We start from the raw sequence: 27,551 nt of genomic DNA, 5'->3' as shown, positions 1-27,551 counted from the left end.
TATATTTGTTTAAATATTAATTGGGAAAAAAACTTTGTGGATGTTGAATGTGCAATTAAGAGGGGCTAACAGGTTAGTGTTACCTGGAATCAGGTGTTTCTTCAAGACTCAGAGGAGTGGATTAACATAGCTTTGATGTTTTCTTACAGTTATTAGAGATTTCTTGTGGTTTTATGTCACAGAGTTTCTAGGATGCCTGAAGTGACCTGATAGAAAGAGGGATTGTTTTGCACTAAGGAAAACAAATTCAACTAAAGTTTATCTGTAAGTTGCTTTTAAAAGGCTTCTGTAAATTGAAGACTGGACATTTCCAAACTCTTTTCATAGACATTTATGGAATCCAGAAGTCTTCTTTAGAAAGTATAAAGACTGTAAAACAGAGCCTTAGGTACTCCAAAGTATCTTCTCTGAGAACTTTGAAGGACACTGGCTTATTGCAGGTGATTTTATCCTTATCCTAAAAATTTGAAAATAAATAAATTTTGTTTATGGCAATGATCAAGATGGTAACTGACTTCCATCCTTTAGACGGGGTATCATTCCACAGACAAAAAAGGAGACTCCAAAGCATATAGTTGGTATATATTTTGATGTATACATTTGAAATATATTCTTCAAAGAACACTTTTCTATTGTTTTCAACCCTTCATCATTTATATTAACTCAGTGGCAATGTTTCTTTATGATTTAGGAGAACTGAGTGATGTTGACTTTTTCTGTGAGGTCATTTCATGAGTGAAACTGACTTTTTCTGTGTGGTCATTTTATGATGGGGAGCTGAGACAAATTTCATCTGGTTAAATGCTATTCTGATAGATATTTATCTCTGGAATTATATTGCATTTGAAATGCATACTCTATCAATACGTTTATTTCTTTGCAGCTGACCACAAAAAAGGATCATGCTGATCAGCATGATGAGGCTTTTAATGGGGTCTCAAAATAATCTTAAACTAAGGTCATTTTAAATGTGTTTCATATGAATTTTAAATTATGAAGGACAGAAATCAGTAGTGATCCTATCTGTAAAAGAAGTAAAATTCTCCAGTGATTGAAGTATTTTTAAAGCTCAGTGTTTTGAGTTCTTGAACTTCTAAGACTGACTGTAACTCAAAGGATAAGTGTGCAGGGGCATTATCTGAGTCTTAGGAGTCATTAAATAATCACAAAGAAACATCTGGACAGAACATAATTTCTCTTCTGTATTAATTCCTAGTTTCTAAGGGGTTTTTTTTCCATTTATGTTCTTTTTAGCTATGCCTATTTTCCTTTACATACTCCATTAGAACACTTAATGTTTCACTGCAGTGTTGCTAATTTTTTCTCCTGATAGTTTTTCTGCAGCTATGATAGCCATTGTGCTTCATTAGCAGCTGATTCTCCTACATACAGGACATTGACTTGTCTATGGCTTGTGTTTGCTCACTGCTTTAAGATCTGTAATTTAATTTTTATATAGGAATAATTATTTGAAACATTACCAAAAAATAGGGTCACTGTTTTCTTTTGAAGCCATTGTTGTCTCTACAATTACAAATGTCTATAAAAAAAGTAAATGCTAAGTAATCTAATATGATAAATAATCTTACATTCCGGTAAACTATGTCACGTCTATGTATTCATTTATTCTTCCTCATTAAGCAAACATGGATTTTGGAAACCCAAATTATCCATCCATCCATCCATCCATCCATCCATCCATCCATCCATCCATCCATCCATCCATCCATCCATCCAGTTTTTCGCATGAAAATATGCAAAATCAATGTGCTTATTTCTTTGTTATCATCCTCCAGGATGATACACACATTGTTGCTTTTCTATTGGAGACAGCTCTCTGCCTCCTTATGTTAAAAAGCTTCAAAGGCTGGGGCTTTCAACTAGAAAAGATGCAAGTCCTCATGCCCCACATCTTACAAGAACATTTTACTAAATAGACATTAACACTATTTTTATGTAGGGGTGGACAATTTATTTTTATAATTGATATTTTGCTTTTCATTGAAAATTCATGGTAATAAATTCGCATTGAAAATTCTTGATAATAAAGACACATTAAAATTTAGGCTCGCAGTAATCCTGGACCTCATCTTGTCTATGGTACTTTTCAAAAAAGAGTCAATTTCAAATTCAGATCAGATTTCACAGAGCCATGTACAGTTGAATGTTGAATGTCTCCAAAAACAGAGTTTATAGTCTTTGAGAAATCTGTACCAGTGCTTTATTGCCTTCATCTTGATGGCCTTATTTATTATAGCATGTTGGAGTTTTTTATTGCTGCAATACCTTTCACCTCTCATTCTTTCACTGAAAAGATTCTGGTTATCTCTTCCCTCTAATCGCCTTAGACAGTTGAAGACTTAAGATGCCCAGCAACCCTCCTGTTCCCAAACTGAGCAAACCCAGGTCCCTCATCCTCTCCTGGCACATCATGTGCTGCAGTTCCTAGCCGTCTTGGGGGCCCTCCATGGATTTCCCTCAATTTGCCAGTGTCTTGCACTGCTGGTTATTGGCTGGACATAGTCCAGATGTGGGCTCCCATGTCCTGAGAGGTGGGCAAGATTCTTTCTCCAGTAGCTGCTGGCTCTGCTCTTGCTAATGCAGCCAGGGTGCAGTTAGTGGTCACTGCCACAAGGGCACACTGGTGGCTCATGTTCAAGTTTCCTGTCAGGAGCCACCCCAAGGGCTTTTTCTGGGAACCTGCCTTCCTTCTGGCCAGTTTCCCTAGCCTCCATTGACGCATGCAGCTATTCTGTGTGAAGCACAATAAGTTTGTCTTGGGTGATCTTCACTAAGGGCTGGTCAGCCCATTTTTTGTCCTGTCAGATCCCTCTAAACAGCAGCCACACCCATCAGCATTCTGACTAGCGGCCCCAGTTGAGTTTCATCTGTGAATGCCGTCTGGTGCACTCTGTTCCATCACTCAGGTTGTTGGTGAAGGTGTTAAATAATAAATAATACAATCCCTGCTCTGACTGGTCAGCAATGCTGCTCATGACCAGCCGAAATCCTAGTCTTCCAACTTGATACCACATGTCAGTGCTCCCTAGTTCTAGAGTCAATATCTCTGCCTAGAACAGGAAAAATTAAGGCCTCTTCCGATATGGTAGCTCCTGAATTGTCTTCATGCTCTCCTTTGGCCTGAAGGCAGAACTCACTCAATCCAGGTGACAAGATCACCCATTATCCTGAAGACTTGAATGTGGTTTTCAGAAAAAACATATCAGTGTTCAATTAATTTAGTTTCTTAGTGAAAGTGAACCATAAGGCATAGTTTACTTCACTAATGGATGAGCAATAGCAGGAATGTGTTGGATTTTATCTGGGTTATTTAAAGGTAATTATACTTAACTTCAAAAGAAGGTTAGGCTTCAGTAATGAGATAAAGAATATTTAGGAAAACCTTGAGTCTCAGATGCAGACCAATTTAAATGAAAGAAAATTTTTTGGTTTTAAATATTGAATCACAGCTCATCAGATGAGATTAAGAAATGAAGATTATTAATAAAATAATATATTTGTTAAGTAAGATAACATATTTGATCTGGAGTTCTTCTGTTTAAAAGTGTTTACAGAAATTTCCACTAGAACTTTTCTTGTGTTAACTGCTCGTGTATTTACTGGAAGTTTCATCCTGGAGCAGAACACACAAAATGTCTTCATGACAATTTTTGAAATATAAATATTTCCATGAAAAATTGCTTCTTTTGACAAAGACATGCTCCAAGCAAGAACAAAAAGTAGTTGGAATTCAGAAGTACCTGTAATAATATGATTATTAAGCAATCTTTAGACCAATATTAGACTATGTAACATCTAGTTTGCTGACATGCCTTCATTTATTGAATTTAAAAAGCTAATTTATTTCCATATCTTACTGAAGATCCAGTACAAGGACAAATTTCAGTATTGCTTTAATGTGAGCAGTATCTTATATTAGTAGCACTATTACTGCAAATAATGTAATTTCACAAGAATAGCTAAGAATATGGTTTGTATTAGCATTGAATCTTTTTTCTTAGCACATATAACAATAAAATATTGAGAGATATTATTAGATATTATTTTGTAACATCTTAATGACATTAAGTGGCTTCAATAAAAATTGAGCAGGTTTATCCTAAAGATTCTGATCTTTCTGAAATATACTAGTATTGATTTTACACAGAAAAAAAAGTGAAGTAATTGAAGTAATTAAACTAATTTAAGCAAGAAAGAGTATAGATATATAGCAGGTTTCTTCTAGGGCTGGAGTGCCCTGTGTTCTTCTAAGATTCTGTATTTAACCTCAAAATTAAATGCAGCTTTATGCAACATGTTTAGTAACTGTGTGTACTTTCCTCCAAAGGTTTGTTTCTCTGCCAATGAACTTGTGAAGATATTTTTGAAAAACAGTTCTTCCTCCATTTCTAAGGACCACTTCAAGCAAATCAGTCCAGCTATCATTCAACAGCTTTTAAGTTGTTCATGTCAGCTTCCTGATTTCAAACAGACAAAGCTTCCACCAACAACTATGGAAAGTAAGTTTTGTTCTTATTAATAAATTTTTATTTAAATTCAGATAAAGGGGTGCAAGGACTTCTGGAGACTTTTCACTCATTAATAATCCAAAACATGGGATCTATGCCATCTGTAATTTATGCATTCTATCATTTCATAGCATACATGTCAGATAATAGTATTATATTGAGAAGTGAGGAGATTCAATGGTCCAAATTTTATACTATTTGGAATTCTATTTCCACATGTAAGGTTTTAAGCTTTATTTTCTTCATTTATTAGAGGACTGCTTGATATTGCCAGCAGGTAGGCAATAACAGGTCCTCATCTATGGATTGCTGGGCAGTAAGGGCTTATATTGTGAAATTTGCACCAGGTTGTAATCATTGCATTGCTCTTACATAAAGATTTAAAGTTACATTAGCTGTCAATTTATACCATGATGTGGCAAAACCTTGATATAGGTAAGTTGAGCAGGAATGCTACTGGTGTTTCAGCCTGTAATATTTTATAGCAGAGGAGCTTTGAGGATACTATTGGGGTAAGAAAAACCTCCAGAAAAAACAGTAACAGGGCAGCAGGACTGTGTGATAGAGCTGGAACAAGAACTGACTGAGGGTATAATTAGGTTGTTTCTTGTTGCAGTCGTAGCCCTCACATGCCTCTGCTTCCAGTGTTTTCTGCCCCATCTGTTCCATGGATTTCACTTCTCCAGTAATCAGTCCTTAATCCACCTTATAAAAGAAAAATCTGAATGTGAGATGATTCAGATTCAGGGTCAGCTGAATCAGAAATAAGGCTTCCTAATGTGTTTTCTGGGTTTTTTTTTTCACTTTAAGCCAATAATATCTGGGTTACAAATCAAGGTGTGCTGGTGTAATAACAGAGACAATAATTTTGCTGGGGAATTTGGGAGTTGGGAATGACCAAAAAGGAATAGACATCTAACCATAATTGCCTGCATCTACAGGAGCACTTTTTAGGCTACAAACCAATGTCTTTGATACCTTTATTCTAATATCTACATGGTCAGCTTTAGATGACTGGATCTTTTTGGATCTAGTAAGTTTTCCCCACATCCTGCTGCCCAATGATCCTTATGGATCAGCACATGAATTAAAAAGCATGAAAGGACACATGTGAATATCCCAGAAGTAAAAATCATGGGAGAATACTCATGGATATCCCAAGAATTGTTATAGTAGAGACATACAGAATAGGAAGAATCATTATGGGTCTGCAATAGGCAGCAGTCCTTCTTTCTTATCTTATATCTCTGCTCATTACTTGAACACATTGCAGTCTTTACTGCTTTGATCTCTTCTGTGCTACACAGATATGACCATTTTTTAGATCAGGAATCGAGGGACAAAGAAAGAAAAGAAAGGAACTTACCCAGGTCACATACAAGGTTCATAAAAAATTCACTGTTAAGTGGTATTCTTCCAAGTCTAAAGCCATCAGCCCAATCAATGACATTTTACTGATCCCATAAAGGTGAGAGATGAGAAAAATTGAACTATTCAAGTGCAGAATGGAATTAATAAGAGCCCTTTCTGCAGCCCTTTCCCTGTGCTTTTTGACAAAGGAAGGTTTCCATGACCACAGGGACACTTCTGCTGTCTTGATACAGATAAAGAACTCCATGTTTGACCTATGTGTGACCCAGTGGCCTGAGCATAGGCTCATTAGTCTTACTGTGAACTCTTATTTTACTGATGGGCTGCGCTGTTTTGGCTAAGTCACCAAGGCCTGACATTCCATATATATCTACTATACTCTTGTATTTGGATATGCAGTCTGTGAAATGAGCTGTCTGATTTTATGAGGTGCTAAGCACTTGCAGTGCTATTGAAATTTGAAACGTTAAGTGACAGTTTAAAATATTTTGGCATTAATTCTTTTATATGTGTTTCTCATCAGTGTTTTACCTCCCATTATAAGACTTCCATAGAAATTAATTGGGATTCATGTTGTGCAAAAGGTTGGAAATGTGAGCAGCATGTAACTCTGAGATTATAAAACTAACATTCAAAAACATCCCAGTAATCTGGGAAAAATAGGCTGGTGGTCCTGGTGTATTAACTGAAGGGATGTAGTTCCACACCAGATTTTTAAATATCATTTGGACCAAAATGTTTATGCCTAGAACCTAAATTAGATCACTACATTTATTGGAGATTTTAGGCCTTCGTTTGTTTACAGAAAATGATTTGGTTAAAAACCTGATGTTGACTGTAAAAATACACAGGTGTGGCATGTGAGAACATAGAATCTCAAGCATAAATCTTTTAATAGAGGAAGCAAATGCATAGCAGGGTTCACTGTGCTGCTCTGAGTGACTCTGATTTGCATAGACACAGTCTGTTTAGCTCTTAGGGTCTGAAATTTGGAAGTACCAGACTATTACATGTAAAGCCTCAAAAAATGAATGTTTTCTGGGTTTCTAATTCTGTCATCTGTTCACACATGACTAGAAAAATCTATATGGCTGTTGTGGCTTAACCCCAGACAGAAGCTAAATATGGAGCAGCCACTCACCCACCCTTTACTTCCTCCCTCCACAGGGATTGGGGAAGAGAACTGGAAAAAGGTAAAACCCATCAGTTGAGCTATCATTGGTTTAATAATTCAGATAAAGTAAAATATACAATTCATGCTACTCCTCCTACTAGTGCAATTAGAAATGGAAAGAAGGATTACAAAGGAAACAAAAAAAGAGAGAGGGAAATAAACCCCAAGATAAACAAGTGATGTGCAACACAATTGCTTACCCCCTGCTGACTGATGCCCAGCTCACCCCTGGGCAGCAATCAGCCCCTCCTGGCCAACTCCTCCCAGTTTCTCCTCTGGGTATGGATGTTCTGTGGTGTGGAATATCCCTGTGGCCAGTTTGTGCAGCTGTCCCAGAGGTGTTCCCCTCCCCTTCCCCAGATTCTTGTGCAGCTCCTGATGTTCAGAGCATGAGATACTGAATAGTCCTTGACTCAGGGTAAGCGCAGCTTAGCAACAACCAAAACATCACTGTGTTATCAACATTATTCTCATCCTGCATCCAAAACACTGCACTGTACCAGGTACTAGGAAAATTAACTCAATCCCAGCTGAAATCAGATAGTGTCACAATGAATCACTTCTCCTGAATGCTTGTACAGAGGTATGAAAACATATCCTCAAAACAACAATTACAAATATAAAAAAATACTCAAATACAAATACAAATATTGGATTAATAAAGGTGCCCTTGTTTTGTTTCATTTGTTTTCCCCTACAGAATATGGTTACAGCACTGTTGCTGTTTTACTTATTACTATTGGATCTATGTTTGGTACAACTCTTATTTTATTTAACTCCTGTCAAGAAATCTATACACTCATTTTACAGCTGTTTGTCGGTTTGGCTGTTGGGACCCTTTCTGGAGATGCATTGCTACATCTTATTCCTCAGGTAAGTAATAGACACTTCTGTGCTTTTAAAAATGTTGAAATATATGAACAGAAAGGTTTCATTTATACCTGGATAATGCTCATCAGTCATAAATAAAGTGTTCCATTAAATTCCCCCAGTAACTCTTTTACATTTGCACTCTGTAGCTCAGAGAGAGATTAAAAATAATAATAAGTAAAAATCCATGATTGATGAATTCAAAGAAAGAAAGGTTCCTATTTTTCAAAAAAAATTTCAGTAACTCCACAAGTCCTGTGCAAGGCACATTCTAGATGGATATTAATTTATTTCATGAGGCAGATTCTGTAACACATTTTAACAAAAATTGTTCTAAGGTTGTGTGAGACATTCACAGTCCCCTCCACAGATTGTTCTAGAGAACCAGGCACTATAAGCCTAATTAATCCTGATGCCTAGAACTGTAATAAAATGGGTAACATGATCTTTTCCTAAATTCATAATCTAAATTTTAAAAACAGGATAAAATGCAAAACAGAACCAAATTTTCCATTGCGCATTCATTTATTTTTAACAGTCTCTTCTGATATGACACAGATGTTATGAGTAGACTTCCAGTGGTCACAGAATGAGATCTTTGCAGTTTCAGATTCTGGTTAAAATTCTCTTTATGCTCAATACATCATCTCTGGAAGCAAAACTGGGAGAGTGGTTTAAGGAAGGCAATTCTCACTGAATGTGAGACAAATGCATTTCTTTCAGCAACACCTTTTAAGTGTGAAAGTATTCTCCTTTGCCAGTTTTAAGTGATGTATCCAGTAGCCTTTAGAGCCCTCCCTTTCAGAGCAAAGGAGGGCTGCTGTGCTGTGACACTAGGGAAAAGAAGGAAGCATACCCACCAACAGAAATGCATGTTTGGATTAATAGCACATTAATTAATTTATGGTTCATTTTCACAGAATCACAGGGTTACAGAACTACAGAATAGTTAGAGTTGGAAGGGATGCCTGCAGATCATCTAGTCCAACCCACTGCCAAGGCAGGATAAGCTAGAGCAGGTTCCTAAGGAATATATTGAGGTGTTTTTCATGTCTCCAGAGAGGGAGAATCCACAACCACCCCGTGCAGCCCACGCCAGTGCTCTGCCACCCTCAATGTAAAGAAGCTCTACTTCATGTTGAGTTGGAACTTTTTGTGTTTTAGTTTATGGCCATTGCTCCTCACCCAGTTGTTGGGAACCACTGAAAAGAGTCTGGCTCCACCCTCTTGGCATCCATCTTCGAGACATTTGTATGCATTAACGAGATCCCCTCTCAGACTTCTCTTCTCTAGACTGAACAGGCCCAGTTCCAGCAGCCTCTCCTCATAAGAGAGATGCTCCACTCCCCTAAACATCGTGTCCTCCACTGGACCCTCTCCAGTAGCTCCTTATCTCTTTTCAATATGAAGTTTGCATATTAAGATAATGCAAGTAATTTTTATAGAGTTTTAGCATCAATATATTGCAAACAAAATATATCTCGTATATCTAAATGGTGATTTCATAAAATTGTCCCTAAAAATAATGTTACTATCACCACTGAGAGATGAAGAAGTGTAGCTATGCTCCTCGTGATTAATTTCATCCTCTATTATTCAGCTGGTTATTTCAAAACACAATTTAACTTTGGCAGAACTGAGAACTGGGAAAATAAAATTCTGAGAATAAAATGAATTAATGCATTATGGCTTGCTGTAGGAACAATTAAAACATAGGCATTTAAATTTTTTTAAACTTTATTTCTTTTATTTTAGACTCTTGGTTTGCATAAACATGAAGCACAAGAGGTAGAACATTTCTATGAGGGAAAAGAATATATTTGGAAGCTTTTGGGAATAATTGGAGGAATTCATGGATTTTTTCTGATAGAAAAGTGTTTCTTTCTTTTGGTAACACCTCGTGACCAGGTAAAGCTTTGTACAATTCACCCTTTAAAAAAAAAATCTTGTATTTTGAGATTTTGCAATGCACAGAATGTTAAAATGATTGTGGAAATTAATTATCATTTCTGTGGGTTAAATGAAGCATAGATAATTGCTTTCCAAAGTGGTCCTACCAGATTGACCTTCAGCTTCTATTTTGCTTTGCTCTGTGGATTGTGCTTGTTTCATGAGTGTGTTTCATGTATTTATAATTCCAGAAAGGGAACAGATAATCAAACATGTTCCATAAGCCTGCATTCATGAGTCACACTGGAGCAGGTTAAAGTGTATATCCATATGAAATAGCAGTGACTGTTGTTTGCTCTAGGCTCTGTTTGAAGAGGAGAAAGATGCAATGGAAAGATAAATATTTTCAAGATATTTTCAAGAATGATATCTTATAATTTCCAAATTGTTTTTGATCCCTATCCCAGTGATATGAAAATCTAATATGTTACAGTCAGTAGAACCCAATTTTTATTAATAAGATCTCCTTGCTACAGCCGTGTAATACAATAAAGTAATTGTATTACTTTATTTCAGTATGGCTGGAGCCTGAAAATATGAATATGCACAAGGATAGAATGCAGCACAAAAAGTGATGGCTCATTAAGTTTCTCAGCATGAGACAATCCTAATGTCACTTAAGAAGGAGAAAACATTTGCTTGTTCTGTTTACAGAGAGTGTGAAGACTGGCCTGGTTTAGGCCTCAATGACTCCCTATCCCCAGTACCTTTGAGTCATCCATAAGAATATAATGTGAGATTAATGGAATGAGAGTATTTTGATGATGGTGATATTTTATTTTCCTGGTAAAAAAGGAGTCCTTTTTGTTCCTTGTTTGAGAGAAGGGTTTTATCACCATCCCATCAATTTTTAAACCTTTTGTACTGAGAACTAGATGAATCCTCAGAGTTAATTTTTATATCTATCTCAGCTTAAAATTTGAATTTGATTTTTAAAATACATTAAGTTTTATCAAACCTTTGTGATTGTCACTGATATATCTGATTCACTTTTCAGAGTTTTTTCAGTTTTTTTTAACATTTAAGGAAATGTTGATCTTTTTCAGCAGATTTTTTTTTTTAATCATTAAAAATGCTAAATTTTCATAAAAGACTGAGAGATGCTGCACCTGTGTTCGTTGGATTTCAGAACTAATTTCAAAGCATCTTCATTCAGCAGGGCCTTTCTTTAGTTAATGGGCACTGGGGACATTCCCATGATCTTCCAGTGGAGTCTGAATTAAATGAGCTTTCAGGCAGAGGCAAATCTACTTCAACCATACAGTTGGTAGGTTAACAATATGACATAATTCCCTAAATTTTAATTCTTCTTTCTCCGTTCCTCTAAAGAAATTAACAAAATTAATGTAATAAATCAGTATTATTTTTCAGTCTTTATTGATTTGTTGTTTATTACTTGACATGATTGTCAAGAATCTCTAGATTTTGAAGTTTATAATGAGCTTTCACAGATGTATCAAGAACAGATATTTTACAGTAACTTTTCTTAAGTGTGTATCAGATTGATATAACAATATGCTTCCTGTATGGTTATACATTTTGTTGATAAAATTCTTGAATATTTTCCTTCTCCCTTCCTTTTATACATTGATCATATGTAAAGGCAGACTCTCCCTTAGGAAAAGCTTTGGAACTTCCTGCAATGAGAGTTAAGTGCATAATTAATGAACAGATTAAATCCTGGACTGTTCTTGGGCATTTTTCCACAGATTTGAAGAGTAATGTAAACGCTTTAGATAGCTGGGAAAGCTGCTTACCTATAAGAAGTTACATACTTTTAGATTTAATATCCAGACAGATAAATCTTTGCAAATTAAATTGAGTCATAAATTTTACCCTGTTTTCTCTTTCTTTCAACAAATGTCTTCAGTTTATATCCAGTATCTCGATGCATAGGTGAACTCCATTTTACTTATATAGTTGTTGTGATGGGCATGAGCCTCGTGAGTCACCACTAATCTCTAAAACACAGTTGGAAAACTCTCAATAAAAACCAGATCAAACAGAGGAGTGAAGCATGGTTTCTATTTTGTGAGACATGTCAAAGCTTCCTGTTGATGATAATGAATGGACATGTTGTTCCCCTCAGATGCAAGATCCCCCCCCATAGTTCTATATAGATCACAATATCTATATGGAATTAGCCTGGCTGAGCTGGTTTACACAAGAGCATCCAATTTTTCAGAATCATGTGAGTAATACTAAGACAAACACTGGTTGACTAAGAAGAACTTATAAATCCTTCAGATCAGTAATTAGTCTTGCAGATTTGACTCACAGTTCAAGGAAGTGGCATGTGAATAAATATAGGAGAAGTGGAACAATTACTGGAATTCATATGACTGGCTGCAATCATGGGAACTAGAGACATTTATGTTCCCTTTAAAATGTAGAATATGAGAAACAATTCTTTTTCCTTTTCTCCTCATGCTTCTACAGAACATATCCTTCATCACAACCAATAAACATATCCTATTTTGTTTGCACATCTCTGGTACAGTTTTTGGAGTGGTGGCTGCTGTCCCTGACAGAGCTCTTGTGCAATTCTTGACTCCACTGGCTACTATAATAGTTTTAACACACTTTTTGGGAAAAAAGCCCTCAGAAATTAAAACTCAGTCTTTCTAGTTTCAAGCAAACAAGTTTTTTGGCTTCTCTCTCCCTCCCATGAATTTCTAATTTCTTCCATCAGAAAGCAAAGCCCCAAGGAGGTAGTGACGGTGAGAGATTATTCATGTTCTCCCTTATCTCCCAACAGTTGCACTATCTATTAATTAAATGTTAGGGCTGGTGCCTCAATTTATCTCTCTAGGATAAGGAGGAAGGCACTTTCTCTTTCCTCACTTGAAGTAAGAGTAAATTTCACCATGGAGTGCACTCAAGTGCTGTATGCCCAGCCAGTGCTGCCTGGTCCTGAGATTAGGCCCTTGCTAAAAGCCAAGACACAAGGCTCTGGAGGCTGCACCACCCCCTGAAGAAAAACCCCTATATTTTGAAAGGGGATGAAACCTACTGATGATCATATTTTTAAGTGTCGTGTTTTCACACAAAAACTGTGAAGAACATGAGTAGCTAAAAGTCTCTACCTCTTTTTCCCTGGAAATCCTATGGACACATTCTCCAGGAAAATACAGTTATCCAGGCATGACAAAATCAAAACATGCAATTTTAATTATAATGTCCCTTCTAGTCTTTGGCTCAGATTTTTGTGCATTCAAGCAGAAGTGTGGCTTCCTTGGGTTACAACAATGCCTATGCATGTATTTCTTCCTACCTGAAATAGACTTAACCCTCTCCGGAAGAGGTAGATTTCTTTTTTATGTCTTTCTGCAGTACCAATCACATTGCCAGTGGCCAGTAAATTTTTCTAATGATGTCTGTGCAAATAACCATTGACTATCTTTAATTCAATAGCTTGAACTTTGTTGATATTTTCCTGTATTTATGGCAGCAGCTGGAAGACACTCTTAACACTGACCCATTATCTTTGCTTTTAACTAGAGAAGCCCGGAAGATTCGGAACCTGCTGAAGTTCCTCCAGACAGCAAGGTGATCAGCAAAAAAAGTTAGTATCAATAAAAAGACTAGACAAGACAGGAAAATCCTTCGGACCTAAGATGGAATTGAAAGTGTACAGCTGGCTTAGCTCTGTGTTTGCTGTGTGACACATCATCACATCTGATGGCGCCTGGCTACATAATTTAATCTCTGCTTAAAGACCTTCTCAGCTGCCAACCCTGTAATTGTGAAGTTCATTAATCTCACACTGTCCTTGCTTTAGTATTTGCTGTCTCACTGTTGTAATCTATTTTCCTAAAGTCTTTACTTAAAGGGAAATAGTCAAAAATTAATACAAGACATATTTTTTATTTTTAAACTTAGCTCAGGCTTTTATTTCTGAAAGTGGTGAAACATTTTTTTGTAGGCTTGCTGTGCTAATATAATTCTGCATCCTTTTTCTCTTACCCAGTAAAGCAATAGACTCTTTAAAGCAGTAATGATTTATCACAGGTATGGAATTACAGCCTCATGATGGCTCTCAGTTTTAGGGTAATCTGTTTGCTTCTGAGAATTTTGATAACTTCTGTCTTCTGTGGTTTTTTGCTGCTTAGTAAAATTATGAAAATAGAGTATAAACCAAATTTTGCCTTTAACTGTACTTTGTGACCTTGGTGAATTCAGTAGAGTTGCAGTCATTCAACTGACAGAATAATATTTTAATTGAAATCAGTTTCTTTACTATAATTAACTCCCCTTTATTTTGTGATCTCAGGTCATCAGTTTGATTTATTTAATTGTGTCATTATCTTCTTCTAGGTTCTTAATGTTCTCTTCTGTTCTTGTGGATTTCATTTCTATTTCTGAAGCATTAGAAATCTGGATTTTCATTTCTTCTCTTTCACCTCTCCAGTACACACAGTCCAGTGGCAGTTTAAAAATGACTAGAGATGGTTCATCTCTAGATGTTTCTGTTTGGTTCAGTCATCATAACCTGCTAAGCAACAACAAATTTCTAGTGATCTCAATGTTATTTGTTCCAAGTTACTAAATTTGGGATAGCGTCTCAGTAATTTTGTTTAGTTTAATTTTTTCTCATACCTCAGTCTTACTTCCATAAATGAAACCTTAGTAGGGAAGGGGGGGAAGTAATTTGTTGAGGTTTTTTTTTGTAGGGGGTGGGGGAATTCATAATTACAAAAGTTTGTTTCGTTATGTTTCTTTTAAACAGCTAAGAGCATAAACATACCTGAGTATCTTGATACTGAGTGAGGCCCTTCTTCCCCAAAACTTAATGGAATCTGTGGGTCTAAGAGAGAAGCCAGAACTGCAAAGTTTCACTGTAAATGCCTGTCAAATAGGACTGCAAAAAGGGCCAATCACATAGATAGTCAGGGAGTAACTTAGAAAGCAAAAAAATTTCTAAATAAAAAGACATCTGACTGGCCCTCTCTGCATATATCCATACTTGTTCTACCAATATCAGAGAAGACCAAACAGTAGCATTTTATACTTGTTGTACTTTGTGACACTTTACATTGACTAGAAATATTTTTTCTGTGTTAGTCATGGAAACATTGGAAAATATCTATTTATGGATAAGTTTTTGCTTTAAACTCTTATTCTAAACCTAAGAAGTGTATGGTTGAGGTCCTGTACCCATTAGTTTTATGAAAATTATAGAAAAGAATTTGCTATGAGTTCTGGTCTTCTATTTAAGCAAAGAAAAAAAGTAAGATTGTTGGATGGAGAAGAAGAGGCTTTGTAGAAAAAGTTAAGGTACTAAGTTAATAGTTAATACTTTGTGTTGGAATATAATGCAGTGAGATAATTGCCAGTAACAAAGTTGCTTTAAAATAGGTTGAAAGTAAAGTAAGATAAACATTCAGATTTGTTTATACATGCATCTTCTTAACTTTCTGTCAAGTAAGTTCAGAAAGCTTATAGCTGTAATTGCTCCACAATGTTAACCTGATCCCTGTGTTATATTAAAACATCCTGGAATGAGTTCCAGTAATCATGGTATATCTTCTCCAGCAATCAGATACTTGAACAAAACAGACTAATAAGACCTCAGAGCAGGCCATGAATTCATCCTGGCCAGTGCTTATTATCAATCACAAACTTAATGCAAGGCAGCAATCTATTATTTCTATGTAATTCATGCTCTGCACTATTGATCATAAACTGCCCATGGTGTTTAGAGAGTACTGTGCAAACTGGGGACATCCACGTCCTGCTCTGTAAGCTGGCAGCAAAATCTAACAAGCCTGCCAATTTTTCTGAACCCACAGAGCTCCCAGACAACCAGGGAGGATTTTCTGAATACGGTTGTTAGGCTTTTATGTGCTCTGTGTGTTTTTTATAATAGTCTGAAGACTTCAATTCTAGCCAGTTTCTGTGAGAAAAATATCTCCCCCATCACTATAAAATGGTCATCTCAGAGAAACATTACTGGAGTGACACCTGGTAATAACTGTATTCAGACGGATCGGTGCAGCTTGACGTTTGCTCCTTAGTCTGTCATATTATGTCTATGGGGGGTCCCCAGAAGTCAGAAAAATACATATTTAGGGCCCAAATCATGACCCTGCTCCTTCAGGCATGAAACAAACCCTTTTCAAAGTGTTCTGTCCATTCTGTGCAGAGGGAAGCTGGATGAGTTTCTTGGCAGACGTTAGGCAGCCCTGACTGTAAGACTGTGGATTAAATGAATGAAAAAAAAATACAGGATGGGGCAGCCAATTGTGTGTTGCTAAGTTTAGACATTGAACCTATATGGAGCCTTGCTGCTTCTTGAAGAGATAAACTGCCTCCCTGGGAATCTGTTCAGCATTCCACCCAGCTGTCTCTGTTGCAGGCTGGGCAGAGAGATCATCCCTAATTCCCTAGCCTGATTTCAGTACTTGCATCACTAGTAGCACCTTTCCACTCATGTCAAGTGACCTGGTGCCATGAACACCCAGTACACTGTTCCACACTAAAACAAGGTCACAGGGCAGCATGGGAAAGACAAACAGCCATCCAGACCACAAGCAGTGCTCCAGATAGGAGTACTGTGAGCATAACAGCCATTAATTGATTGGAACAAATGTTGGATATAAGCATGCTGTAACCCTGTTCTATAAGTGATACTCTGAGGCTTGTTCTCTTTCATTTCTATCTTTCACTGTAATACAATTGCATAAAAAACCAGATCCTGCAAATACTACTCAGTAGCAGCAAGCTTTACAGGATTAAAACTATCAGCTGTGTGAGACCAAATATTCATCTTCACTATAACTCTGCAACTCTGTGAAAAATGGAGGAAGAACCCCAAATAACAACTAGAAAACTTGTGTGAATTTCATCAAATAAAGAAGAATTAATAAAGAGTCTTTGGATGCTTCATTAGACAGGACACAAACCTAATTTTTTGTCTAATAGTTGACCTAGTAAGAATAAGGAAGTTATTTCTTGGTATTTGCATCTCATTTTGAATTGTCCTGGAACCTACCTTTTTTTTGTTTCAAATGTATTGAAAGAAGTGCAATAATAAGGACAAATCATATAAACAATATTTCCCTCTGATTATTATGACTTTTTGTAATGTTATATGCAAATTCACCAAAAACGCCAAATCTTTTGTAACATAACAAAACTGGCAATATCTATGTGGGTTAATACTGGGCTTTTTATCTGTTTGTTTGTTTGTTTTTCTATTTTGAGGTAAAAAAATCAGCTTGTTAGCAATAATGGTTCTGGTGGGCGACAGTCTTCACAATTTTGCTGATGGCTTGGCAATAGGAGCAGCATTCTCATCCTCAACAGAAACAGGTGTGACAACGACTGTTGCTATTTTATGCCATGAAATTCCTCATGAAATGGGTAAGAAATATATGTATGTATTTTTCCTGATTGACTTTGTATTTCCAGGTTTCCCAAAAATTTCTTTCCTGTATGACATTTTTGGGAATTCTCACATACAGCATCATGAATTACTGTGTTACAATGTGAGACTGATACTTTCTTTGCCCTTCACAAAAACCAGAGGAGGCTGCTGCACTCTGCACACTGGATTCCCTCCCATTTGACCTTCTCCAGATACAAATGACCTCTGGTCAAGAGTGACCTGTTGTTCTTATGTGTACAGACACAAAAAATAATAAACTGTAAGCCATGCCTGACACAACTGGTTATCCAAGAATTTCAATATGCAGCAGAGCTATTTAATCAAGTATTCCTCTTGCTACCCTCATTCCTGCTGCTAATTTTACTTTGGACAGGACAGGAGGATTGTTCTGTTGTATTACTGCCCTTGATTGATTCTTTCTGGTAAAACTTTCAGCATGACTGAAGCTGCTCCTGATATTGTGTTGATGAATGTTTATGATTGGGAAGTTTGATTTGAGAACTGCAGGTTCTCATTTCTATCATTAAATGACAGAAGATTTCATGTACTATGTAGAAAACTCCTCCAGACAAAAAGGGGGGATGGAGGATTGCTGTAAATCTGGTAACTCTGGTTTGCATAGCAAAGCAAATTGAAATACTTGACAGTTACCTCCAAAGATACCTTCTTAATTCTGGAGCAATAGTGCCCCAGTGTCAAAGTGACATTTTTACAGTCATGGAGCAAAATTTTTCAAATCTTCTAGTTTTGGCCTGTTATGAAATCTTTCATTTTAGAAGAAAAATGTGTGATGGGGTTCTGATGTACAGCTTACTGCTAATGATTAGGGCTGGAATCAGTGGGATTAAACTCAAACTGGGATCAGACTGGTAGAGATTACTCTGACTTGCAGCACCTGTAAAACACTTAAAGACTATGCTGCAAATATACCCACATGATTTGAACTGGCAAGTTACCAGTGGAGAAAGATTTAGAAACTCTGGGAAACCATGTGACTTCACTTTTGCATGTATCCAAGCTGGAAATGTCACGGAACATAGAGAACTAACAGAAAGCCACTCCTCAATACTGTATGCTATCTTTAGGAACAGCTAAAAAGTACAAGTCAATTCTTTGTTGTTTTGGGATTTTTATTTCATACAGGACAAGTTTATAACTAATTCTACAGAATTCTAAAGGCAGGTATCCATCATTCACTATCTTTGTACATATCTTAATGATTTTCCTTCATGTTTTATTACCAAGAGTCTTAAAAATACATTTATCAGCTAAATAATAAATGTTCTTCTTTTCTATGCAGGAGATTTTGCTGTGCTGCTAAGTACAGGGCTCCCAACGAAGATTGCAATTTTGATGAATTTTATAAGTGCACTAACAGCATTCTTAGGACTTTATATTGGCCTTTCTCTATCAACTGACCCATCCATTCAAAACTGGATCTTTACTATTACAGCTGGAATGTTCTTGTATTTATCTTTAGCAGAAATGGTGAGAACTTCAGTCTATTTTTATATTTTCTTTATAGCATAGCCACATCATAGATGAGTGTCAAACAAATGCAGGAGGATGAACTTGGAGAAAAAAAGAGCTTGTTAGGAGGAGCATGTTGTCTCTCTTGTGTGTGTACAGTGCTTAAAAATGTAATCTGTTGTTCTTCTGTGTCACTCTCATGCTAGGTGCCATTATAATGAACAGGGGAAATAAAGATCATTAAGAGATTAAATAAGAAAAAGACATAATGGAATTTTAGAGTATTTAAAAAAACCTTTTGAAGACTTTCAAACAATGTATTTTTAGTTATTTAGTAAAATATATATTTGAACTTTCAGGGGTTTAAAGATCTTGAATTTTTTTTTCTTTTTCTGCCCTTTTCTTATATATTTTTCACCCTTTGTTTCAATACAAACTTGCAGTTTCAGAATTTAAATGTAAGATGCTTATCCTGAATCCTTCCTTTTTGTCTTAGGAATGCTTCAATTAGACCTTAAGTAACAAAAAAGCTTTCAGATTACTGCAACTTTTTATAGTTGCCCAATATACACCCAGTTCAATAGCAATGATTGTCTAAATAAAAATAAAGTGTGAAGATACAGGGTAGGAGGAAGGTCTCAGCAAAAATGTGGAGCAATCATAGGTCATAGTAGACACCTCAGACCACATAATTTATTGAAGAGATGGATAACAGTTACACTTGTAGCTATGCAGACCTTAAATGCCTGCCCAGCTTTGTCACATGGATCTTTAACCATCATGTGTTGATGTAAATCCCTTGCAAGCTCCTCCACAAAGATGGAATGTTTTGAGTGAGGAGATCAAGAGGGAGAAAAAAAAGAAGTCTCTTCATAAATTATTACTTTGTTTTTTTCCCAAGGCTGTCTGTCTCTCCCTTGTGTTCATTACCACTTCGTGCCTGAGATGCTCTTTACCAGGTTCAGGCATCATACTTTAAATCTGATATGCCATTCCAGTATTATGACCTATTTAAAATTCTACTTACAGTAATTGATCTTAGACCTTGGTAGTATTTTAGTCTGTTTTTGCTATTGTAACTAGAGGAAAATGAACATAAAGTTCACCTAAGAGCTTAAGAGGGAACAGCCAAAGGATTGTGGATGTGTCAACAGTCCTGACTGAGGTAGTAAATAACAGACAAGAACACTGTGTACCAAGCTGCAGCTTGTTCTGACAGAGAAATTTGGAAGTGAGGCTGCCTAACAATTGTCTAGGCATGGTTTTACTGATGGGGCTAGGAACAATGTACATGTATTTTTCCTTCAGTGTAGGATCGGCATCCATCAAGGATTCACAAGCTCCTAGAACAATACCATGTTTTTCCCTGAGTCTTCAAAGCAATGTGCCAGATGTAAATCCCAAGAGAAAATATAGTTCCAGGTAGAGACAGGGACATGCTTTGCCTCGTTCTTAGCTTGTCATTGTAATCTTAGTCTTGATGAGAAGGGAAGAAAAAATGGAGAGAGAGGGGAGGATCTTATTTCTCTCAATTCCTTTTATTAAGACGACTCTTATCAGCCTTTCTCTGCATTTTGTGAAAAGAACTGCCATTGGGTGGCTCGCCTGTTTGTCAGTGTCAAATATCACAGGGATTAATGTATTTTTAAAAATATTTATGTTGCACTGCAGGCGTCCATAGGTCTGAAAAGTTTTGTGTTTGTATAGTACATCTCAAGAGAAAATGAGCCATTCTTTTTGTATTTTTCTACTTTCTGCACAGAAATAGGTTCTATACTGTGGTGCACTCATCTACAAACAACAGTCATCAGTGCTCCTGCCAGTGGTGTACGAGCACTCAGTAGTACACAAAGTTTGACTGTAATTTTCAGTACTTGTTTTATGGGCTTTCACATATTCATGTGCTTGTCAGAATAGCATTTAAATAAAACTGAACAGCCTCACTGGTTTCTGCACTGAGGAACACTGAGGCGTGTGAGTGGAGGTTTGTTGACAGAACAGCACTGCAAGACTGCCACCACAGACAAAGTAGCTCAAATCTACTTCTGTGGTTAATTAAAGGTTTTTCATTCCTACAAATGGCATTGTAACTCCATTAGCAAGCTGGAGAGACTAATAATTTCAGAAACTGAATAAGGAGCAAAAGATAAAATCACTTATATCTGTCATTTTTCACCAAGAAATCATACAAGCTGGAGTTTACTCTGATTAATTTTAAAAATGTTTTCAATTTTGAAGATAAGAGGGTAGTTTTTAAAATGATTTGCTGGACTGTTGCAGTGCAGCACCCATGCCACATGTGCCTATCCAGTACATGCCTGAGAGCCTCTCATGCCTTCTTTCAGCGTGCTGCTTCCTATTTCTTCTTATCTTTTGTGCACTCATGATAACATGAGCTGGAGTAGAACAGAGCAGTCCCTTGATTAGCAGTACCTCTTTTGCCTCTGACAGACTTGAAGCATTAGCAAGTGTGATAGCTCCCAGCAGCTTGGATGTGGTGCTACGTTCCCTTAACTCACGGTTTGCATCTGCCGGTTAAAAAGGCTTATGCTTTTTAACAACAACATTCTCTCTGCTGTACCACAAGCTTTTTTGCTCAGAGAGAACTGGGTGACCATGGCTGATGTTGTGACAGCAGCCATTTTATTTTAACAGGTAAGCAGGGATGTCACACTAGGTATGGCTGTAGAAATGGTTGGTGTGTTGGTTAAGTGCACGTAGGTTAGATGGAGGGAGCAGACATCTGCATGGGACATGGAAAGTGTACTAGTTGCTAAGAACTCCTTTTGAAAACTCTCTTAGGAACCTACTGTGCATGTGTGCAGCTCCTAAATTGTCACTGACAGCAATAAATAGTCACTGACAACAATGAAAATTAAATTTTGCAGTGGGAGGAGAAAATTTTCCTGTTTGGAGAACTTTTCACTCAAGCACTGGGGAAGAGGAAAAAATAGACTGATTATAAGGATAAATAAGAAAGGCTAAACATCTAGACTGGGACCCTGGATTCAGGCTTGGTCTTAATTAACAGTTTTTACTTATATACAAAAAAAACTCTGTGTGCTCTGAGCACTTAAAACCATCAGTTCAGAGTTTGATTTACATAAGAACTTTGAGGTGTTTACACTTGCTTTAGATGAAAAGTTTATGATTATCTTTAAACACTGATCAAATATGACTACATAAGTTTCTGTACTGTAATTTAAACCACTGCTTTGTTGTAATAAAAATCCAGGGCATTTGGGTTTCCCTGTTTTTTTCAGGCAAAGCTTTAAAGCGGAGGCAGATTTTTCAGCCCAGTTTTGTTTTGAGCCCAGGCCAACTTTGAGAGAAAGAAGAATGCAGAAGCAGCAGCCCCAGAGACCCCCCTCTGACAGAGGGAAGGACAAGCATAGCAAACACTCCTGTTTACCTCCTTGGTCAGCACCACTCCACTGTCTCCCAGTGGCTGCTGCTGTTACAGCTCCTGTGAAGAGCCTCCAAAGTGCACAGGAACTCAGTAGTTTTATTCAAGCAGAAAAAAAACACACAACCAAAACCAGAGGTCAGCACCAGACTATTGCTCTGTATTTATTTCCAGAGTTGATGTGACACTATTAGCAGTCATCAGTGTTTCCCCTGAATAAAGCAGAAATATTAAGAGAATTTGAGCCGGAGGCACCATTTCTGCAAGCTCTGTTTAGACACATATTTAGTTTAAGCCTTTGATAAAACACACTGTAGAGTGAAAGGTCAATGCAAGTAGCTTTTATTATGATTATAAACAAGTGTTGCTCCATTACATGATTTAAAACTCACAGAGAAAAATACTAAACATGTTTTTTTCAAGCATATTTTAAAAGTCCTGTTTTCTACTTGCACATTTCCTAAAGTCCAAGTAAATAGGAGTGTTGCCAGTTATTTCAGAAAAAGCATGATTGACCCTATATATAGTACTCAGGCAAAAAATACTCCAACTAGTTTATTCCCACAAAAGGAAATCACTAATTTTACTAAATAAGCATTTCCTTGCAGACAGCTGTATAAAATTACTACAAAGTATTGAGATGTTAAGAAATTTCAGAATCTTGTTTATCATTCTTGTCAGTGCTAGTAAAAGAATCAAAGTGGGTAGAATTTGATTAATTTAAATATTTCGCTGTCAAGATCAGCTTTGTCAAAATGTACAGAAAATGCTACACACTTATAACTATAGTCAGAAGCTCAGCATTTTGAAAATTACTTTTTTTAAAATGAAGTTTGTCTTGTTTTCCCATAACTTTTTTTCCCACAGATGAATGTATCTGGCTCTCATTCTGCTGTCTTATTCTTTTTTTAGCTTCCTGAAATGACTCATATTCAGACACGGCGACCCTGGTTGATGTTTCTCCTACAGAACCTTGGATTACTGTTAGGCTGGTTTTGCCTCTTACTTTTGGCTGTATTTGAACAGAAAATTAAAATATAAGTTTTCTGTTGGAAATCTCAAAGTACCACTTATGACAGTGGATAGCATTATTCACAATTTTGTTATGTCTGCCATAGTAATATGTAAATTAAGTTGCTGGGATTTTATATCTGAACAGTAGATAACTATTTTACTTTATTAACTTATTGTTCAGATTTTTGTAATTATTTTTTTGTAAACATGAATGTTTAGAATTCTGTTATATTTGTTACTGAATTTACCAGATCCCATGCTCAAACTCACAGGAGCTTTTGATTAGTTTTTATTGAGACTGTTCTAGTTGAATGTTCTAAGTGATCTCTGCCAGGCTGATTGAGGAAAAGAATAAAACACTTTTATATGCAATAATTAAAATGGACTAACCATAGTTGAATAATTTGAATATGGAATGGTTTTTTGCCTTTTAGTACTAAGAATTATTTCTTTAAATCTAAAAAGCATAGCAAAGCTGAACTGCTAAATGGCATAAAGCAATCTCATAAAGTTTGCACTTTATACTTTGTCAACGTAAAGATTCTCATCACTTACATCTTACTGGACCACTGTGGCAGGAAAAAATGACAAGTGTAAATGTTGAAGTTTATGATGCAGAAATTTGGGAATACTCTTTTTGGACTATAATGCAATTTCTCATATGTGTGATGGAACCTGTGACAGTCAAGCACTGGACTAACCACCTTTTGCATTGTCCAACCTCCGGTGGTTGCTTACAGCAACTCCTTATGAAGAATTACAAAAAATATGTTTAAATTGCTTTACCCTGATATGCCTTCCAAGCTTCTCAAATGAAGGGATTTCTTATTGCTTCTGAGACATCACATCCAATAAACACTTGCCTTCCTGTCAGCAATTAGCTTAATCATAGTTATGTGATGTGCATTGTGGAAAGAGCTTTTTCAATTGTCTAGAGATCATGTAGCCTCACTGCACCTCCTCCCATCCTGAGTGATTTTTGTGTAATTCGTCCTCTTGATTTCAAGTTAATTCTGCAGAAGCTGAGATTATTACTTTAATTTAGTTTTGCAGAACCAGGTCTGAAACAAATATACAAAGCTGAGCAGATTCCAGGAGGTATTGAGTAACACTCAGCTGTGTGATTTCAGCTCTTTACATGATCTCAATTTCTGGTGCAAGGACTTCTTCACTACCTTATTTATACTTTTGTATGAGAACTAAATTATGTTCTTTTTTTCTTCTATGATGGGCTGTGGAAATAGGGAGAGCAAGTTACAGAACAGACATTTATTCTTTATGAAGCAACTGGAAGTTTTCTTTTCTTTGTCTAAACTCTGTCCTGAAATATCTCTACATTATGACACAACACGACTGTGTCACAACGTGTCCTGTGTTTATTTGATAGCTCCTAGTGAAGGTACAATTATTCTCATATTACAGAGGGGAACAGAGTCTACTGTCTGCAGCAGACTGTCACACCTGTTAGTTCTCAAAAGTTTCATGGGCACTATACTAACTTATCAAAATAGAAAGGGAAGACAGTACTGAATGGCACTGTTTATGATAGCCCATGCTCATGGGCTTGTGAACTCTTAGTCAACCACTGACTAACCCTCAAGGAAAGAAAACCAAACTTAGAGATAATTTTAAAAGTAGATATAGATTAATTTTCAGTGCCTGTTAGTTACAAGAAGCTTTAGCAAATACCCCAATGCAAAACTAGACAAATTTAGACATGTACATTCTTTCAGAAACCTTGTCCCAAACAATTTATCCAAGGTAAGACAGAAAGTCTCTATCTAACAAGGGAGTCAACTGAGCTCTTTTAAAGGTCTGAAGTACAATCCTAGCTTCTTTTATTTAGGTGTGCAAATATTACAATTGCTTTTTATGTTAATGTAACTTTGAAAGGTGAGTTGAGAAGCCATGTCTAATGCTTCTGTTTTAAAAGTTGGGGTTTTTTCCTGGAGCTTGTACTTGATTTTATTAAGTTAATCTTTTTTAAAAGCGGCTTCTCAGTACTTCATCTGTTTGTATTGGCACCGAGTCACTTCATGACCTTCAGCTGTGACAGTCAATTCAAGCAATAGCAGGGCATCACTGGACGTAAGCAAAATCTATTCTTGTATCAGATGGTGCAAATGAATATTGGAAACATTCATTATTTGAAAAAGAAGAGTTACCATGGTTTGAATGCTTGTGTATGCCAAATGTTTGCTTCCACGGAAAGCAAGATTACCAATACGATCCTGTTTTGGTAATGTTATTGTATTCTGAAATATTTGTCCGCTATTTGTTAATGTGTCTGAAAGAGAACAAGTAATTTCGACAGAGTGTACTTTAAGGTTTCATATGAGCATAGGTTCCCATCCAGATATGTTCTGTGAACATATTGTATCTACATCTATTGAGAAAATGCCATCTTTTGGCTATATATGCTTATCAGGCATCTTGATCACATTTATCAACCACATGTACTTGTACAGCTTCCACCACAGGCACAGATACATTGTCCAGAAAGCCAGTTAATCTTTATTTCTGTGACAGAGCTCTTTGGTTTTTGTGGTGTTTGTCAATAAGTGAGTAGTTCTATGATCATTTTACCCTGGTATCAAACCTGAACACCTGAAACGTCATCAGCATATGAAAGTTTGAATTCCTGTGGCAATTAGAGAGAATTTATCTCACTACTTAAGGTTAGTGGCTCTGCTGTAAATCTCTTTACATTAGTGTCTTTAAAAAGATACTGAAGGTGGAGTATTACCATATGTAAACCAGGACCTCTAGCCTTACAGAGGGCTGGAAACTGCTCCTATGGATCATTAAAACGAAAAACTAAATAAGTGTTTCTTATTATCTCTTCTCCAAAGAGATTCACCTGTCGACTTAATTGTTTTGGTCAATGTTCTCTAAAATTCCAAAAAAATAATAGGATATGTTTTTGTGTCCTTACAAAAGAGAAGACTCAGCACAAGTGTTCTTATGATGCATTCTTTTTTAGTTTGTTTTAAATCTGTAGTTTGTTCATAGAGATTTGAAACAGATCTCTTTTTAAAGCCAGGTACATCTTTCTATTGCTTCAAGCCTAACGGACAGAGAGCATAATATGCCAATGTTTTCATTGAGTGAAATCCTGAATAGGGCCTGCAGAACTTCATCACTTGCAGCCCATAAACCAGGACTAGTTTTCTCTGTAAGAGGTGTGCAATTACTCAAACAGATGTTATGTGCTTGATGGAGAGATTACTTGGTGAGGTTTTACAGTCAGCCAGGCAGTTCTAACTAGATAATCATAACGTTCCTTTGAAACTTTAAATACATGAATCTAGAGATAAAGGAATTTTTCTGGAAGAAGCTGTTTAGTGTTTCTCCCTTTCATCTATTCTTAGTTTTCAGGCACTCTTAACATGGAATGATCTTGCTTTCCTACACAGAAAACCAGAGAGAAAAGGAAGGGTTGAAAGAATTTGTTTGCTACGCTATTTTTTCTTGGAAGTTAGATGGCAGAGGGCCTCATAAAGAATACTTCCAATTCCAAACCACCAGCACTCCTGAGAGCTGACCTTGTACCTCTCTTTTCTGTATATGTTACACATTATCCAGTGACTCCTAAGATAAATAGTTCCTCCTTTGCAGTCAGTTATAGTAATGCCCTCAAGTTTCTGGAGCTCATCTGCATGTTTTAAATACTGCCATCTATTCCTTTACTGTATTTTATGCTTTAAACATGAATGTGGCCTTTTCTGCAGAGACAGTTTTTCTTATAAGAAAACATTGTTAGTTTTGGCATTTACCCTTGAATTGTTTTTCTATCACCCTGCCATTGCACTTGAGAAAGCAAATTATCATTACAACAGTTTTGAACAGGTTTATATCTGTCTGATGTATGGACTAGAGCTGATACCCTATCAATGTTCCTAGCTTTTCTTTCTTTACAGTAACCTTTTCTCAAGCCTTCCTCTCATTTTAAAAATAAGCTGCCTTCTATGTGAGTGTAGCTGTAGGAATGCAACTACAGAAAATACAAGCAGTAGTTGCACAATGGCTTTAATCAAAACAAAAAGTCCTGCGATTTATTTCACCAGACCCACCTACATTCCCTTCTCCCCAAAAGAACAAAAAAATCCACACATGGAGCTGTTGCTCTGGGTCACGTAGGGGAATGTAAGAAGTGCCTCTTTCCTTTTATGTCCCTGATAACAGGACCAGCACAGACGCCGGGAGGCATCGGAGTCCCTGCCAGGCTGCGGCCGGCGGAGCAGGGCCCGGGGCAGGGCTGGAGCCGCTCCCGGCACGGGACGGGCTCGGGGCAGGGCCCGGGGCAGGGCTGGAGCCGCTCCCGGCACGGGACGGGCCCGGGGCAGGGTTGGAGCCGCTCCCGGCTCGGGGCAGGGC

General features: G+C 36.8%; 1 protein-coding gene across 3 annotated transcripts in view; it reads left to right on the top strand.

Annotated features, from left to right (window-relative positions):
* The window catches only part of SLC39A12 (solute carrier family 39 member 12), a 46,278-nt gene extending 22,231 nt beyond the window's left edge, over positions 1 to 24,047 (top strand). For all 3 annotated transcript variants that reach the window (XM_064704181.1, XM_064704182.1, XM_064704183.1), the window contains 8 exons: positions 4,349 to 4,520; positions 7,775 to 7,947; positions 9,700 to 9,852; positions 11,051 to 11,161; positions 13,396 to 13,459; positions 17,101 to 17,259; positions 18,585 to 18,772; positions 23,073 to 24,047. In XM_064704181.1, coding sequence (XP_064560251.1) covers positions 4,349 to 4,520; positions 7,775 to 7,947; positions 9,700 to 9,852; positions 11,051 to 11,161; positions 13,396 to 13,459; positions 17,101 to 17,259; positions 18,585 to 18,772; positions 23,073 to 23,201 — 1,149 coding nt within the window. In that variant the 3' untranslated portion in view covers positions 23,202 to 24,047. The remainder of the gene's footprint in view (positions 1 to 4,348; positions 4,521 to 7,774; positions 7,948 to 9,699; positions 9,853 to 11,050; positions 11,162 to 13,395; positions 13,460 to 17,100; positions 17,260 to 18,584; positions 18,773 to 23,072) is intronic.
* The last annotated feature ends 3,504 nt before the right edge of the window (positions 24,048 to 27,551 follow it).

This window comes from Zonotrichia leucophrys, chromosome 2 (assembly GCF_028769735.1).
Source record: "Zonotrichia leucophrys gambelii isolate GWCS_2022_RI chromosome 2, RI_Zleu_2.0, whole genome shotgun sequence".
Classification (NCBI taxonomy): Eukaryota; Metazoa; Chordata; class Aves; order Passeriformes; family Passerellidae; genus Zonotrichia; species Zonotrichia leucophrys.
This window is presented reverse-complemented; position numbering and strand designations above follow the sequence as displayed.